The 16,643-nt window shown below is 36.1% G+C and overlaps 1 protein-coding gene across 5 annotated transcripts in view; it reads left to right on the top strand.

The window, feature by feature from the left end:
* Positions 1-16,643, top strand: part of TTC7B (tetratricopeptide repeat domain 7B) — a 152,353-nt gene that overhangs the window by 94,704 nt on the left and 41,006 nt on the right. For 3 of the 5 annotated variants that reach the window (XM_074585500.1, XM_074585503.1, XM_074585505.1), the window contains 4 exons: positions 2,434-2,550; positions 6,829-6,926; positions 10,411-10,575; positions 12,363-12,413. In XM_074585500.1, coding sequence (XP_074441601.1) covers positions 2,434-2,550; positions 6,829-6,926; positions 10,411-10,575; positions 12,363-12,413 — 431 coding nt within the window. The remainder of the gene's footprint in view (positions 1-2,433; positions 2,551-6,828; positions 6,927-10,410; positions 10,576-12,362; positions 12,414-16,643) is intronic. The other 2 variants (XM_074585501.1, XM_074585502.1) reach the window with 2 other exon arrangements.

Here is a 16,643-nt window from a genome sequence, read left to right as displayed (position 1 = left end):
AAGCATCAAATTCTGATCTGTTGCTTTAATTCTTATATTTCTGCTATCTTGCCCTTGAATCCATCAGTAGTAGTCCAGGTTCTTACATTTTTGTTGCACAGACTCCTACTTTGTACATGTGTTTAACTAATTTCTTAATAACCAAATCCCCTCCCTTTCTATCTCCTGCTCAATTTTTCTTTTAGCTTTTACATGCTGAATCTTAGTGATTTACTGACGCTGTGCCTTCTCTTTGCTACAGAATTCCTGAAAGTCTTAAACGCTTGAAGGCTGTTAGTGTCAATTCAGTCTATCTGTAAACTGTACATAATAAGGTATATATCATGATTATAATATCATTCTGGGATACTGTGATTACGATTATCTTCTTTCTAGAATGACTTGCAAATTCAGTGCTGCTGAATATATTACGTTCCCTGACATTTGTGAAGTGCTTTATGATCACAAATTTTAAAAAGCTGAACTTCTATAGACTCTTCAAACTGTAAAAATTACTCTCTTCTTTTTACATACAGAGAAAGAGGAACAGGATTGTATGAGATAGATCCTTGTGATTTGGGGTTTGGGTTTTGATCCCTAGGTCTTGTTGTTTGGCAGGGGGTGTGTGTGCCATGTGTTAAGGGTAGAATAGATGTAGTAGTGTGAGGGAAGGAGGATGTTACTTGTCATTTTTCCTTCTCTCGAGTAAAATGATAGACAGACCTGGACATTTTTTCTTCCAGTGATACAGTCACAGTTAAATAAATATCTAGAGAGGACTGCTCTGCCAAATTAAATACGACTTTAAATTGTGTATATAGTTCCCTGTATCCTCAAATCCAGTTTACTGATAGGAAGAAAGCTAAACTAGTGTAACTGATACTTCTGTTCTGCATTCCTACAAAACATAAGGTTAGACTCCATATGACCTTATTTACCTTGCTTATCCACAGGTACTCATTCTCTTAAACTAACTCGGCGACCTGCGTTTCGTTTCCTCCTCGGTCCCACCAAAACACACATTGTACAATTAAGGTAGCATGATTCATTTTTAGATTGACATGCTGGGTAGTTTCTGCAAAGGACGTTCAGTGCAACACTAAAGCTTTAGCTGCTGTAACTTGCTGAGGCGCTTCATGTCATTTCTTATTCTTGAGAAAACCCTCTGGCAGTTTGCAGTTACGATTAGCAGCCTCGAAGTTTGTATTTGGGATAAGAAAGTTCTGAGCTTTCACACATGCCCACTTTCTACACCCTTCTCAGCCTTCCCACACAAACCATATGACCAATCATATAAATTTTTCACTTAAGATGATTAAGGTTGCACTGGAATAAAATGCCAAAACACACCTGGGTTTAAAAACAGAAAGTAGGCTAGCAGTTTTATATGTATCCTCTCCTCCTCCTTTGTGCTCTTTTATCTTGCAATTTATTTAAAATTGCTTTTAAATTAGTAATTTCCCCAGCGTATTATCTGCTCCCAGATGCTGTGACTCCTATAAATGTGCATACCAATTGACTAGCACCTTTATTGTCATATTGCCTTTATAGTCTTTAATTATCCAGGAAGGTGTCTAAAGTTAATCTCTGTGGAGAACCTTCTACTGATACATGGAATGTAAAAGCAATACGCAGTCATCATCTTATGAGGCTATGTGCTTTATTTGTCTTGCTGCCATTAGAAACATCAACTTTGCAATCAGAATTAATTTCTAGTGACAAACGTATTTGCTTCCATTATGAATAGCTTGCTGCGTATTTGATGACTGATGCCTTTCTTCAGGTTGTCACTTGTACATGTTCCAAGTGTTCAATATTCAAGTCAAACATCACTTTTAATACCTGCTGATGGCAACATAATATGGAGTGGAGCCACATTTTCTTGTTGACCTTACCAGTGCCGACCACCTCCCATGAATCTGTCTGGTCTAGTGGTTTCTTTTTCAGCGTAGCCTCTTCCATTTCCTGTAATAGAAGTTGATGGTATAGGGGAGTAAGTTGCATGAGTACCGAATTGTTTTCTTTTGTGAGTTACATGTTAGACAACTATCATCTGAGCCAGTTAATGGAAAATACTTTTCTTTCTCATAAAAGTGGGAAAGATTTTCTTTAGTGAAGATGTCTCTTCTCTTCGATGTGTGAAGTACTGTTTTTAGTCGTCATGGTAATTTCACTAAGCTATATTGTCTTGCTTAACTTTTTTTAAAAAAAACTTTAAAAATCCTGACAACTATTGTTTCTGTCCAGTTGAAAAGGTCATCTTGTAAAAGCACCATTATTTTGACGTTAGATATTTGACTTCATTGTAATTACTTCATGAAACAATTATTTAAATTAGCAATGTCTTTGAAGTTATGTTTTCTCCAGTTTGGTGTTGAAGTTGGCTATCTTTAAAAACGGTTTGCTTGAATTGGAATCTCTTTTGTTTTTTATTTTCCTTTCCCTTTTCACTAGATTACTGTTTACAAAAGTCAAATTGGAGTCCCTGTGCAGAGGCCCTGATGAAGCACTCCTTACATGTAAACACATGCTCCAGATTTGGAAATCCTGCTATAATCTCACTAACCCAAGGTAAGATGCTATAGAATTCTAGGCTGCGCAGTACCTTGCTCAGTAGCCTTTTATAGCAATATTAGGTCAGCAGTCCTGCTTTTACCTGGTCTGGTATTTCGTATGAACAAACTCATCCTCTGGGAATCTGGAGACTGAAGTGCAAAGATACCAGTTGATGGACACACAGAAGCTACCCGCAGTTCTGTGAAGTACACCAAAGCTAAAGAACTCTGCAGCGATGAGGACTGATCACAGAGATTGGGTAACTCTGCCATTCTCCTTGATGGAGCTCAATGTACTGGTATTGTCTTGACTTTTTTCCCTGTTCTGGGTTATAGAACCTTTTATATTGGCTAGCGGAGAGATTACTGTAGTGGAAACTTAGTTCAAGGACTTTCACTAAATAAAATGAAGGAGGACTAGACAATTAAGACTATAGAAACATCAGAGGTCACATGGATAAATATGATGTGCTTGCAAAGTCAGCATGGCTTTTTTTTAAAGGGAGGTCTTACTTATGAACCTATTTATGTTCTTCAAAGGCATTAGCAAGTGTTTGAATAATTTGATATAATCCTATTTGTGTTTCCAAAATGCTCCTGAGAAGGTCTTTTGCCATGTATATTTAGATAAGCTGTGAAATTAAACGGGAAGGCCACTTTGCAGAAATCCATGCTGGTACTAATCAACATATTGATCAAGTACCTGGAGAGGAGGACACGCAGAATTTCCTGCTATCTGGTTGTTTGAAGGGTTGACGTTTTCTGGAGAAGAGCTACTGCAGCAGAAGAGCTTTGTACCAGGTGGCATCAGATACTTGTATAGCAGCGTGGTGAACGTTATCGGTCAGCTTTTGCTCTTTGTTTGATCTCGGTTATGTAAACACATGCATCTCTTTAGAGAAGGTTGAAAGAGTTGGCATAATGGCCAAAGAAGGAAAATTGATTCTCTCCTTAGTGAGCTAGTGAGCAGTTCAGAGCCGGAAAGTTTGGAAAGCGTGGCAAGAAAAGTCTGAGAAGGAACCCGAGTCAGTCACAGCACATGGAGAGAGACTCCGATACTGTGCTGTGGAGCAGGGCTCAGGGATTATAGAAGGCAAGTACATCAGCAACCAGGAACATTTGAGATGAATTATTTTCAACTCGTACTCATTGAACTAGCAGCAGGGACCTGTGAGAGAATTCCTCTTCTAATTTAGTGGGTGATGGTTTATTTTAATTGGCTGGCTGTGCATGTGGGGAGGGAGGTTAAGAGTTTACTGTCAGGATGCTGTGCTGTGCAGAATAGTTACAATTTCTATTTAAGATTAATTTCAGTCAAGCTTTGTGTGTACTCCAGCACAACTTTTCACCTTCTGTCTCTGCTGTTACATTCTCTGCACAGAACAGGGCCCTAATCATGGTTTGTCTTTACTTTGTTGTTGTTGTGCTAAGAGCTACTGTGCCATGATTAATACACATTAAGTAATGCTTCCTTCAGACATCAGCAGTGACTGTGCAAACTTACTCTTGGTTGTGTCAGCTTCGAACAGCAATGTTTGCTGACTCTCAGGTCACTGTTCTCCTTCAAGAACACCTAAGTGGAAAAATTAACACGGACTACTTTGCATCCAATAGCTTTTACTGCTTTTTATCTTGACATTTAAAGCTTTTCTTGAAGTTCTGGTTTATGGTAATAAATTAAAATCAAATTAGGAATGGAATAGACAGGAGTTGTGGATAAGTGTCATGATGGAAGGGGACAGGTTTCACGAACCACATATTCAGAGTTATATCAAACAGTGAATATGGATACCAAGCTGTAACCTTTCTTTGGGTGGCCCGTGTGACATTTACAGACTGAATACCTTCATATTTTATCACGGTCATCCAGATCTGCCTGACTGGAATAACGATTATCACTCAGGCCCGAAATATGACCGGGAAGTTTTGTTCACCCAGCTGTACTCCAGATGTAGTGAAGAATGATGATGCAGGATTGTTGTGAAAACTTAAATTTTCCAACCTCTGTAATTTTAACACACTTAATTTTGTTAAAAAGCACTGTTTGAAAAGTATGTGTCCCACTGGAAATAACTGAAGCTTTCTTTTAATAGTTCTTTAAGACAATAATCAAAGATCTTTTAATAATTTGAAACTTTTTTAGAATGTTGTTTTTCAAAGATTTAAATATCCTTTATGCTTATTTGAAACATCTTTTTCTATTCTGATTTAGACTGAGAAGCAATTTTGATGTATCATTTTCCCAATGAGATAAGAACTCACTTTTTGTAAGCTGTGTTTTACGTTAAATATTTCTTCTTGCAATTAATCAGATTTTGTGGAGTAAACTTGGGTTCAGTGTCCTCAATAATCTTTTAATAATGAAAATAAATTATGTATAACTAGATATGCCACACAAAGTAAGGGCTAAATGCAACACTGCCTTCCCTTTGTTCAGGTAATTTAAAACTATTTTCTTTTGTCTTTAATCAGCATACAAACATCTTCCTCACGAGATGGTTAATATGAATTTAAAACTTATTTTGTGGTGCAAGGCTTGGAAGCTTTAAATGTTTGTCTTCAACCTGCTGCTTGAATATCATTAAAAAACAGCTCAGTTCTTTTCCAGTTCTTAGTTTTCATTAGGAAAACAGAACAAACAACAACGCCGGTGCTTAGAAGATACTTATGCTAAGCCTGGCTCTCCTTGTCAGCAACACTTGGCACGTCAGTGCTTGTGGATTGAGGAAGTAATTAATAGAACGGTTACCAGAAAATATGCACCAACTGATGTAACAACTATAGCCGATAGTGTGTGTCCCAGAAAGTTCCCTTCTGTTTCCTGTGGATTTCTATAATGGCATCATTTTGTAAGGAAATCAGTCATGCAATAACGTTCGGGTAATGCAAAATTTTATTTATACCATTTTTAGTAACAGCTGTACAAAGAGAGGAAGTTGTTTCACTGTTTTTTGAAGTGTGCAACTATAAAGAGATGCTGAAAGGCTTCTTGCCCTTCTCTTAGTTCAAATTTGGAAGGTGGGGTTTTCAAAATTAAGGCAAATGGAAAGATGTACTGAATTCCAGTCTTAGAGTTTACATTACAGTCCCTGAGGCTTTACTTTAAGATAGGAATTTTGAACAGTTTTTTCTCTTTGATGAGAATCAGACAAACAAGTGCACTCTGCTAAGTTGGGCTAACAGCCCAATTGCTTTAAAGTTTAATTATTTTTAAGTTTGTGGGGTGCTTTTTTTTAAATGAGGCTTTTAAAAAAAGTATTAATTGATAGTGAATAGTACCACATTTACAATCCTAAAAATGAAATTACTGAATTACCATAGAATTACCATTCTCTTACCATAGAATGTTAAAGAAGGAGTGCCCGTATGTGCTTCCTCACTCTGTTCTGTCAGTGTTGTCTCAATACTCGCCTCACCTTAAGGAGAAAGAGCGCTTAGTTCTTCAGTGCCTGTTCTTCTGCTGAATCTTCAGTAGTAGTTCTGGAAGCAATTGGTTTTCCATCAAGTACATCAACAAGAAGCCTGAGGGACGGATACTGAGTTACAACTGACGTAGAAATTAACTGCATTTGTCCACATGAACAATCAGTGAAAACCACTGCTACTGCCTAGGCTCCTGAAGTGTTGGAAGTGTTCAGAATGTTCTTATTGCACTGTTAGTATCAAATTCAACATTAGGCAGATAATATGTATATGTGTGTGTATGAAAGCAAAAAACCCCAACACCCTGCAAAAAACCAAACAACCCACCCCCTCAAAAAAAAAAAACAACAAACCAAACCCCAAACCTCTAGAGGTAAAAGTGATAAGTGATGCCTTTTTACGTGAAATGTAGTTATGCCATCTTTAGAACACCTTTACCTAAAATTAGACGTCCTGAGTTCAGTGTTTCTCTTCAGCCTGGGAAAGTGTGGATTTTCAAACTTACATCTGCCATTTCAGCTTACTGAGAGAGCTGTACCTCGTGTTATATAAAAGTTTAAGGTACAATAAATCCTTTCTGTAAAGCTTTTAGCTATGAATCAAATTAAAAGCCTGTATTCCCTTCATGGTTGTATTAATTATGAAAACAGAATTGCTGAAGTAAATATGGATTTAGTTTTGCTCAGCTTACTTCTGTTGTAATGCAGCTGGCTTAACGCACTGTGAGTGGTTAGTGGTGCTCGGTACTAAATCTGTTCATAGCAAGAACTTTTATAGTAAGAACTTTCGTGGGAGGAGGGCAGCGTGCAACTTGTATCTCAGTATATAATTTTATATTTTAATAGCTTACAATTTCTGTACTTCATTACAGTGATTCTGGACGTGGGAGCAGCCTGTTAGACAGAGCTATCGCTGATAGACGACAGCTTAATACAATTACATTACCGGATTTCAGCGATCCCGAAACAGGTAAGAACTGCATTTGAACAATAAAATAGGTAAAATGGTCTGGCCATAGCTAGATTTTTGCATTAGGGTTGTTTTTTTTTTATTTTGCAAAATGAAATCATATTTTCATTATTGTCATGTAAGTGGAAATAGACTGTGCAATATAAGCTTTTTTCTTTTTTACTCATGAAGTACTTGCTGACCACGTCCTCTGTAAATTAAAATACCTATAGTACGGATCTTACGGAGCTTAGTGGTATTTTCTTATGCAAGGGCTAAAAATTAGTATGCTGAACATGCCTATTTGCCAAAGTCCTGTGCTTTTCTGTCTATTTGGTATTTGCATGTTTTCTTTTTAAAAGCTAAATCAGAAAAATTTCAGAAAACTTTTAACCTAAAAAACCTGAAGACGACATTGCTAATTAATTAAAATCTCTAATATATATTAAAATATAATTACATGGGTGAGTTGGCTTACTGTAGACATAGCTTTGACATAAGCAAAATTTATTTATTACAAATGATATATACTGTGATATTTTTATATACATACTAAAAATTATGATGCTGAGGTGCACTATATAAAAGCTAAGATTGTTACATGTCAGTAAATATTTACAATATGTAATTTGCCTATTTTAATGTGTTCAGTTATCACAATGCAAATTGATATGCCTTAAAAGTCATATAACCAAAAAGCAGGTGAGCCGTGCATTTTGTGAAAATTAAAGAAGGAATTATCATGATGATGCTAGTTCCAAAAACTTTTACAGCATGTTACTTGCATTCTAAATATTGAGAGTTTTCTGTTTCATCTCAAAACTGTAGCATGCTTTTCCTGGCACCTTTCAGATGTGAAATTCTGCTTAATCACACTTTGACACAAACAGCTTATGGGAAAGTTTGCCAGTCTATGAATTAGAACACACTGACCCATAAATTCAGATACATTGAAATGTGTAATGTATCTCTTTGTTTAATATCAGAATTGTGCAGTAGAGAAAAATCCAATGTAGTTATTTGACTTCTGAACGTTGAATTTGGACTGAATGTTCACTCAGTTTTGAAATCGTGTAAGTAAATAGAAAGTGTTTTGTGCTTGCTATAGTGACAAACAGTTTTGATTGCAAAGATCAGATCTCCGGATTTCAAAGAATTGCAATACGATAAGGGCTGAAGTATGGCATAATTTAGCTTGCTGCTCCTAATGTGGAATTTTCTGTTGTCTTATATTCATATAATTAAAATAGATAAGATAACATTATATCATTCTATAGAGACCATTCTGTATTTTAATCTAGCTCATTGTTTCATTTTAATGACACAGCTAGATTTTAAAGGTTTCATATACGTATATAGATAGTCATAGATAATTTATTTTATGCCTTCAAAAAGTGCTTGTTGCGGGGTGGGGAAGTTTTTTTTGTGGTTAGTTTTGGAGTTTTGTTTGTTTCTTCTTATGGGGACACATAGTTCTTGATCTGCACCTTTGGGGTATCCTATTTTATATATGCCACACTTGAGAGCATAAAGAATTGGTGATCTTAAAGACATATCCCTTAACACTTTTAAGTAAAGATGAACCCTCATCCAAAACAGTGAGCTTTTCAGGAAGCTTGCCCCAGATTCAAATCCTACAGCCAATATCTTGGTTGTAAAACAGGATCTATGCATACATTCTGATTTTTCTATAAGTTCCAATTTATGTTTTTTTCTGAATCTCCGCTGTCAAGGAGGTCAAGAGGGGAAATTAAAAATATGGGGTCCCTTTTTGATTATTTTTCTTATAAAAGGTAATTGTGGAGGATAGGTTGGGGGTGGTCTCTTTTTTTTTCTGGTTTGGGTTTTTTTTTTGGCAGGGTTGGGGCTGGTTTTTGTTTGTTTGGAGTTTTTTAATTGTTAATTTTAGCAGAAGAAACCTTGTTTTAATATCAGTACTCAAATTCTGATAAGGACTAGAGCTTTATTAGCTATTGTATCTATACAGTAATATACATATAAAATCTCCGTATCCAAGTTTTGGACAAAATTCTTCATCCAGTAAATTATCTAAAAATTTGGCAGAAATTAAAAGGTTATGGTGCCATAAGAATAAAAGAAGTCAAGCTTTTCATAGTGTTTGGGTGAAAAAACTTTAAGCAGGCAGTCAAAAAAAACATTCTTCGCAAAAGGTAGCTGATAGAAACAATAGACGGTTGAGATGTTAGACCTTTATAGGCTGAAAGAGCTCAATTGCAAACTCTGTGGATCCCCAGTGTTTAGAAATGCAGAAGGAATTTGACATTTAAATAAGTAAACAAATGTTAAAATAGGAGCATGAGGGAAAGGTATTGCGGAAAATCCTCTTAGGACAGAAATGTTTGCTCCCCTCCTCTTTATACAGTATCATGCTGCCGTGTGTGTGTTTATGTGTGTGTATACACATGAACAATTGGAAACTTTCCTCTTCCTAACTTTGCGTGCCATCTATGATGATAATCCCCTTTGCCTGTCTAGTCTGAGTTTGGCCAATCTGAGTACCAAGAAATGAGAGCTAAAATTCAAATCTGAAGTCTTATGCACTTGCAATTTGAATTTTAAAATCCTTTAAAAAAATATATCTAGCTGTAATGGGTGTAAAAGATTTATTTTTTTTTTTCTCAGATGTATCAATTAAGCAGAAGTTGAAATTTGGGGAAAAAAAAAAGTTTAAAAAACAGTTTTATACGGCGCTCTTACCAATCCCATAATCAGAAATGATTAAATGATTCAAGTTTAAATTTGTGCGACATTTGTAGTATAAAAAAAGTGCATTGTGGATTTCTAACAAGGCTAGACTGTCAAGTCTAATGCCCTGATCAATAATAGTGGCAAATCTACTTGAAGTTTGCCCTCTGTTTCAGCTGGTTTGCCATGAGTCGTGTGCACCCATATTTGTATGTATTGATGAAGGAAATAAATAGGGAGGAAAAAAAGAAAGTTTTGATGAATCAATCACTGAAGTAAAATCTCACAGGACGGCAGGCACATTTCCTATCCAAAGATAGATATGCATATGCAAATCACTTGAGACTCAGTTGTCTGTTTTGGTTAAGGTAAGTTGCATTCAATCTTTTTTAAAAACAGATTATTCAGTTTGTTGCATATTGGTTGCAGTCCACTGAGTTTATCTTAGGAAGAAACAATAGTAGCTGAGTTTTAAACATTGGTCTTCATTTTCCCTTAAATATATTTTACAAATTTATGGATTAGAACATAGGGAAAAAAATCTTTTACTTGCCTTTTTAATCTAGTTTAGTATGGAAGGAGAGTACATAAGAGTAAAAGGTTTTGTGGTGGTTTTTTTTTTAATGTTGCTTTCAGAAGTGATACTTATTTTATGTAGAAGCCATTTCCATCTTACTGAATGGTGAAATAAATGCTTTGCATTTTTTGGCATCCACGAGTCCATTAAACCCTGTTCTTGGATCTTTTTTTCTTTCCCGCCCCCCCACACCCTTATCATTCTCTTTGTTTCGCTTTTTAGCCTCTGATACTTCCTCATCTTCTCTCTCAAGAACAGAATCTCCTCTCCAACTGTTTGTATCTTCTCATCTTCCTCATCCTCATCCTAAACCAGATACCTTTGTCTGGCCCCATGCAGCCTCTCCATACTGTGACCAAGTTCCTGAGCCCTGTACACCTCCTCGCTGTAAATTGGTTTTCTATTCCTGATGGGCGTGTTAGTTTTTGTTGTATTTTTTCTGATAATCTTCATAACTGATAAACCGTGTTTAAACAGTTTAAGTTTCAACAGAGCGTCAGTGAAATCTGGCCTTTTAGATGCACTTCACTAAATGCTGAACGGGTTTTAAGAGTTTTGTCAGACTGAACTCTTTTATTGATCCCAAAAGAGGTAAAGTTACAGATATATTTAATGCTCCGTTCTCATGATTGTTACAAAAAATGACAGGTGTTTTGTCAAAGAGGTTATTGGTCAAGACCGCTTCGTAGCATTTACTGCTGTAAATTATTTCCATTGCTGGCATCTGTTGCCTAACAAGACTCTCCTTTCCATGGAATTTCCTTCTTATCTGCACAGTTTTTATTGGCGTAATTTCAGAAAGCCTTAGTTAATTGCATCCAAAACCTTCCCTGAAAAATCACACAAAAGAAGAAATTGCCTAAATATCAGTGTATATTTTCATATTGCAGGTAGGGCATCTTGGAATGATTCCAAGGCACTAGAGCAGTGAAAATCAGCATTGTGCTGTTTCCAGTCAAGAGCCGTTCTCTTCATTGAAATGATGCCAATTTAAACACGCTGTAAGATCATTCCCCGTGTTGCTTGAATACAAACTGTACAGTAATGCTGCCAGAGTAGCTCCGGTGGCAGGGTAAAACCAACGTAATTTTCCAGCCATTTCTTTTTAACTCCTTTTCATTTCTCCTAAAATGTCCTTCATTCATAGCTTTATGCATAGTGCTGTCTTTGTCACTGCGTTTAATATAATCCAATCTTAAGAAATTCATTTTTGACACCTAGCCTTTAACTGATATCATGTCAAAAGTGTTAATTCCTAACAAAATGTAGAAAATAAGTATTACAAAAATTCACTTCTTAAAATAGCTGACATAAGACTAGAGTTTTGAAAACAGTAGCTCCTATGTAAGCCTATAACTGGAAATTAAGGAAAGCACTTCCTTTAGGCTCCAGGAAATCTGTGCCCTACCCAAGTTTAACTAGTTGAAGTTTGACTTTCTTCTAGAAGCATTTGAATGGCTGATTCATTGCTATTACAGGTTTGGGTGTTGTTCAGTTGAACTTGCTCAGACCTACTATATAAACAGTACATCCCAGTTAGCATTAAATGACTTGTTCTTTGCAGAGCTACAAGTTAATAAGAGCCCACTCAAGAATGAAGGCAAACTGAAAGAATGCAGAAGTCCAAGCACGGATTCCATTATGTACCATTTCCAAGCTACTGTATCCTCAGGGAAAGGAGCTTCCACCATATACATGAGAAGTAGTGGAACCATGAAAAAACCTCAGATATTGAAGTCCTTTGTATAGTTTAAATAATTAATGAAAGTTAAAGCGCTCTATCTTTGAGTAAGTAGAAGTTTGCCTGGATGCTTATAGCATGTTAGTATAGTTACCAGGGCTGAAAATCTCATGTTCCGTATCTTACTCAGTTCAGGTTTTTTTCTTGTGAAGGAAAGAAAAGGCACTTTGTATTATTAACTTTACTTCCAATTTCTTTTGAAAAGGAACATGATTTTAGAGGTGTAGCAAAGGCTCTATGAAAATATTTATCAGTGATCTTCAGTAATCTTCTTATTTCATTTTTTTGTCTTTTGAAACCCTGTAAACCTGATTTACAGTTTGAAGATTATCAGAAATCCTCTGGCTTTCTTGGAGTTCTTGGTTTTCACATATATATAATTATTTTTTTGTCCTTACTTTGGATTTTAATGTGTGGTTTGATCTGTTCAAAGGCAATCCATCAGATGCTTACTTTCATGGTTTTTACTCCCTTTTTTCAGTTTGTAAGTAGTATTCACTGTGCAGTTCTATTAATTTCTTAAGGACTTAAATCACCTTTTCCTTTACCACAAAACATACATGTTTTGTCCATCAGTAGTGGAAGTTAGACAGTGTGTACAGCAAGGCTGATGCTCTTTGCCCATTCAGTCACCCCAAGGGCTGTAATCTTACGAGATCTGAATGCACTCAACTAACACTTGCATTTAATAATTAAAGAGGCAGTATTCATTTCTAGAGGACTGCAAATAAAGGTATATTAAGAAGGTCTTGCATAACATAATGGCCAGCTGCCAATATGTTGTATTAGAGAAGATTTTATGACACTGCTGTTCCTAAGGAGTACGTTGGTCCAGAATGCAACGTTACAACTGCTGTCACGAGTCACAGTAAACTACTGCTTTCTCTTGTGGCACAAGATTTTGCTTGTAGAACAAATGTCTTAAGAGAGTACACTTTAAAATATTGAAATGACCTAAATAAGCTAAATAAGAGAGAATGAAGAATATAGATCAATAAAAATAACTGCTGCTTTGACCAGGATATGAAATAATGCTCTTTTTCTCTAACTAGTTATGTTATAAAGCTGTATGTTTAGCCTTGAACAGTAAATTATGGGATTGTTTTTCATTTATTACTTTACTTTTTATGACATAGTACAGGAGACCAATTTGGTGGAGGAGAGAAAAGTAAGAAGATACATAAAACAGTATGTTTGGCAGTGACCAAGCATGGAAAATCTTTTTCAGTGAGCTGAGAGGATGCTCTATAAATGGTGCTGTCCATACCTGACTACTAACATGCATAGTTTCGTACCAAAAGATAAGCTAGCTTTGTAATTTGTGATTGTGAAAGGTGTCTCGGACAATTAATTTTACAGGAAAAATTGTTAATTTTTGCTAAACCTAGCAGTCTGTCTCACCAAATGGTGATGTATCAGTCCTGCAGAAGGTGCTGCCTCTTTGTATCATGCAATTGCTTTGTTTAGCACAGTTCTCTGCATGTCACACCACTAACGTTCTTACTGCCAGCTTTGTGTGCATGTGAAGTTGAAAGTCGTGGGACTTCTCTTTTCTCCTGCATGAGCATTGCTGCTAAAGCAGTTTTTTCTTTACGTAAATGTTGAAACATTGATTGAAAACATGATGAATGTGAAACTTTTTAGTAATACACTGTTTTATGGTATAAAAAGAAATCCTGTTATAGTGTCTTTGTCAGTTAGTAAATATGAACGTGTTTTATGAAGGATGACAGTCCATTCTTTTACCCATTTTTCAGAAGGAAAATTTGATGAACATAGCAAAGGGATTTTGTTTTTCTCCAAGCCTGCCCGCCAACTAAGTGCTGATAGAGTCCGTGTCTGAGTCCGTGTCTGAGTCCGTGTCTGAGTCCGTGTCTGAGTCCGTGTCTTAGTTCATTAGGCTTCAGTGTTAAGAATTTATTGGGAAATGACCAAGGAAAGACCTGAAGAAGTCATGACACGCTTATTTACATAGGGTGACTTATACTTGCTACTTAAAGATTGGTTTCGTGCAGACTGTCCTGTAATATTTACCTGAAGAGAATAAATTGGACACTTTGGTTTTTCACAGAACTTGAACTGTAGGTGTGACTTGGAAAAAAAAGGTTTCTGTGAGATAAGTTATTGGTTAAATTGTGTTTGTACCAGGCTGTTGGTAGGTTTTCTATTTGAGATTGAATTGAAATATTGACATAACCGTAGGTTGTTGCAGATCCTGTGTTAGTATGGTGAGTAGAAACTCTGTAAATTCTGGACAAATGTCATTATAGGAAACTTGAGTGGGAGTTTATACCTTCTTGGTTTAGAAATATTTTGTTATGATTCAGACCTTCTGTCATGCTTTCCAGTATGCAATGTGATTGTGATTCCAGATGTTAATAAGTAATTTAAGTAGTGAATTCTAGATCTTGCAAAGACAGTCCCTGTTCTGCACTTCGTCTTTTCAGTATAAACAAGCTTCACAACAAAACTAAACAAATTAAAGCGAGTAGCCGGGATCCATTTTGGTGTTATATTACTTTTCCAGACCTCATGCTTTTGTATTTCAAAGTAAACACTCTTTGCTGCTTGTAGTATTTTGAGGGAGTTTATTCTTAAGTGTCACGCTATGGCAGCAGGTCTACAAGTTGTCTGGGAAGAGGCAGTATATTTGTGGGCGTGAAAGATACAGTAAAATTTTAAACCAGAAATTATTGCTATTCTGTCTGAGCATCTGAAGGAAGTTACAACTGAGTGAATTGTAACCCTGAAAGTTTTTTTGGTTGAGCGTACTGAACACACACCAAAGAAAGAAAAAGAGCAGAGCTTATGACAAAACCAACAGGGAGCCACCAAATAAGTAACTGGCTACACAGGCTCTGTGAGGCCTCAAGCAAACTCTGAGCCCCTCTTAGCCTGCAGCTTCTCACAAACCGCTATGTATCTTTACCAGTTGTAACTGAAATTACTATACACTTTATGATTGTAATGTGACTATAAAGATCTGAATCTGGGGACCCCTGGGTCAGAACAAGGAACAAATAGTTCTAATAAGAAAAGAGCAGAATAAAATTTGGAGGAAGGTCAGAAAAAGCTTTTTAGTACACAGGATCTGTAAATGGTCTTTAAATGACTTTTAGTTGTCTGCAAAATGAAAGCTTACTAATTGTGTTTTAACAGAAGGAGCCAGAAATGAGTCAGATGGCAGCTAATTGTGGCAATACTAAAGAAGCATTTAGGAGTTTATGGGTTAGAGCTGTCAGCGTGACAGCAATGTACCTGAAAATGCCTGATGGGGCAGTGCCAAAGACTGCTGTTATTTTAAAAAAAAAAAAAAAAAAAAAAAAAAAAAAAAAAGAAAGAAAAAAGGTAATAATAAAGATGTAAAAAGTGTGATAAAAGTTACAGTGGCTGTGCTCGTTAGATATGCAAGGCTGTACTAGAGGTACCCTCCTCCTTTTGGAAGCAGTACAGCCCTGTGCTTACTATCTCTCTTAATAGCCACTGCAAGGAGGGTTTTTAAAGACACAAACAAAAAAGCCCAATTATTGATGTTCTTGTGCTGTTTCCACAACATCCTTAAGTTCTCTCCATTTTAAATAAGACTGAAGCACGAAGGATTTCAAAGGCAGGGATTTCCAAACAGCCCTGCAGAAGATTACACCAAGATTCTTTGCATGCTGCTTAACGTTGATCTTCAGACTTAAACTCCAAGAATCCACTTATTTGGGGTGTTGTTTAGAGGCAGCTTAAATTTAGTTGATTATGTTGAATAATCTGCAGTCTGAGTTTCTAAAACAGTTAAGTTACTTGGTCCGCATTGAATTTTGGATTGTTAATATTCATTATTAATTTAGAATATGCTTTTATATCAGCTGTATAAATGTAGTGAAAGATAGGAAGTAACTGTTTCCTAGTAATTTGATTGGAATAAGGACACTTGAAGACTATTACTTAGTATATGTGTGTATTTTCTTCAGAGAACTAATTGCTGCAATATGTTAAGGGATAACTTCTTCCAAAAATATAAGCAATTTGAATAACAACACTTTGAGAAAAATTTTCTAGAAATATTTTTTAACTTTTCTTTCTTTTTTCTGCCACTCAGAATAAAGTCCAGGATAGGACTTAATTACCATAGGAAGCATTCGTTATTTACCCCATTTTAACTTCAATATAGGTGGCACAGCAACTCACAAGAATTTTATCCCAGCATGGTTCTTTTTTATGTAGAAATTGATGTACAAAGGGTTTTAATAATATATTACCGTATGTGCTTTATGGTTAAGTACTAGAGGCTTAAAATCTAACAGTACACTTTCTATATGAAATTACTTGTGGCCTGGCTAGCGGCCAGAGTCCTTGCTTTACATAGTAGAAGATATAGGCCCTTGTTAATACTAAATTGCGTACTTGCTTTTCAGAAGTAAGGGACTAGATGGTATCCTTTGTGTCAGTGAATCGCACCCTTTCTTTACAAATGCTTCTGGGGAGATGAGGAAACTCATTCCCTCTTTGTCCCTGGAAGGCTAACAAGGGACAGGCTGCAGTGACGTGCATTTACAGAAATGGATGTCAGACAAGGAAGGGATTCCTGGTGACTAGTGCTTATTTATGGTACCTTTATGGTATTTTTCTTGGAATATGCTCCACATGCTTCTTGCGTAGAGTTCCCTTTTCTTTAGATTTCTTTAGAAGTTAAGCTTTAAAGATAAGACACACAAAAACTTTAGTG

This window comes from Larus michahellis, chromosome 4 (genome assembly GCF_964199755.1).
Source record: "Larus michahellis chromosome 4, bLarMic1.1, whole genome shotgun sequence".
Taxonomy (NCBI): domain Eukaryota; kingdom Metazoa; phylum Chordata; class Aves; order Charadriiformes; family Laridae; genus Larus; species Larus michahellis.
Note: the sequence above shows the minus strand (reverse complement) of the source record. Positions and strands in the feature narration are given on the sequence as shown.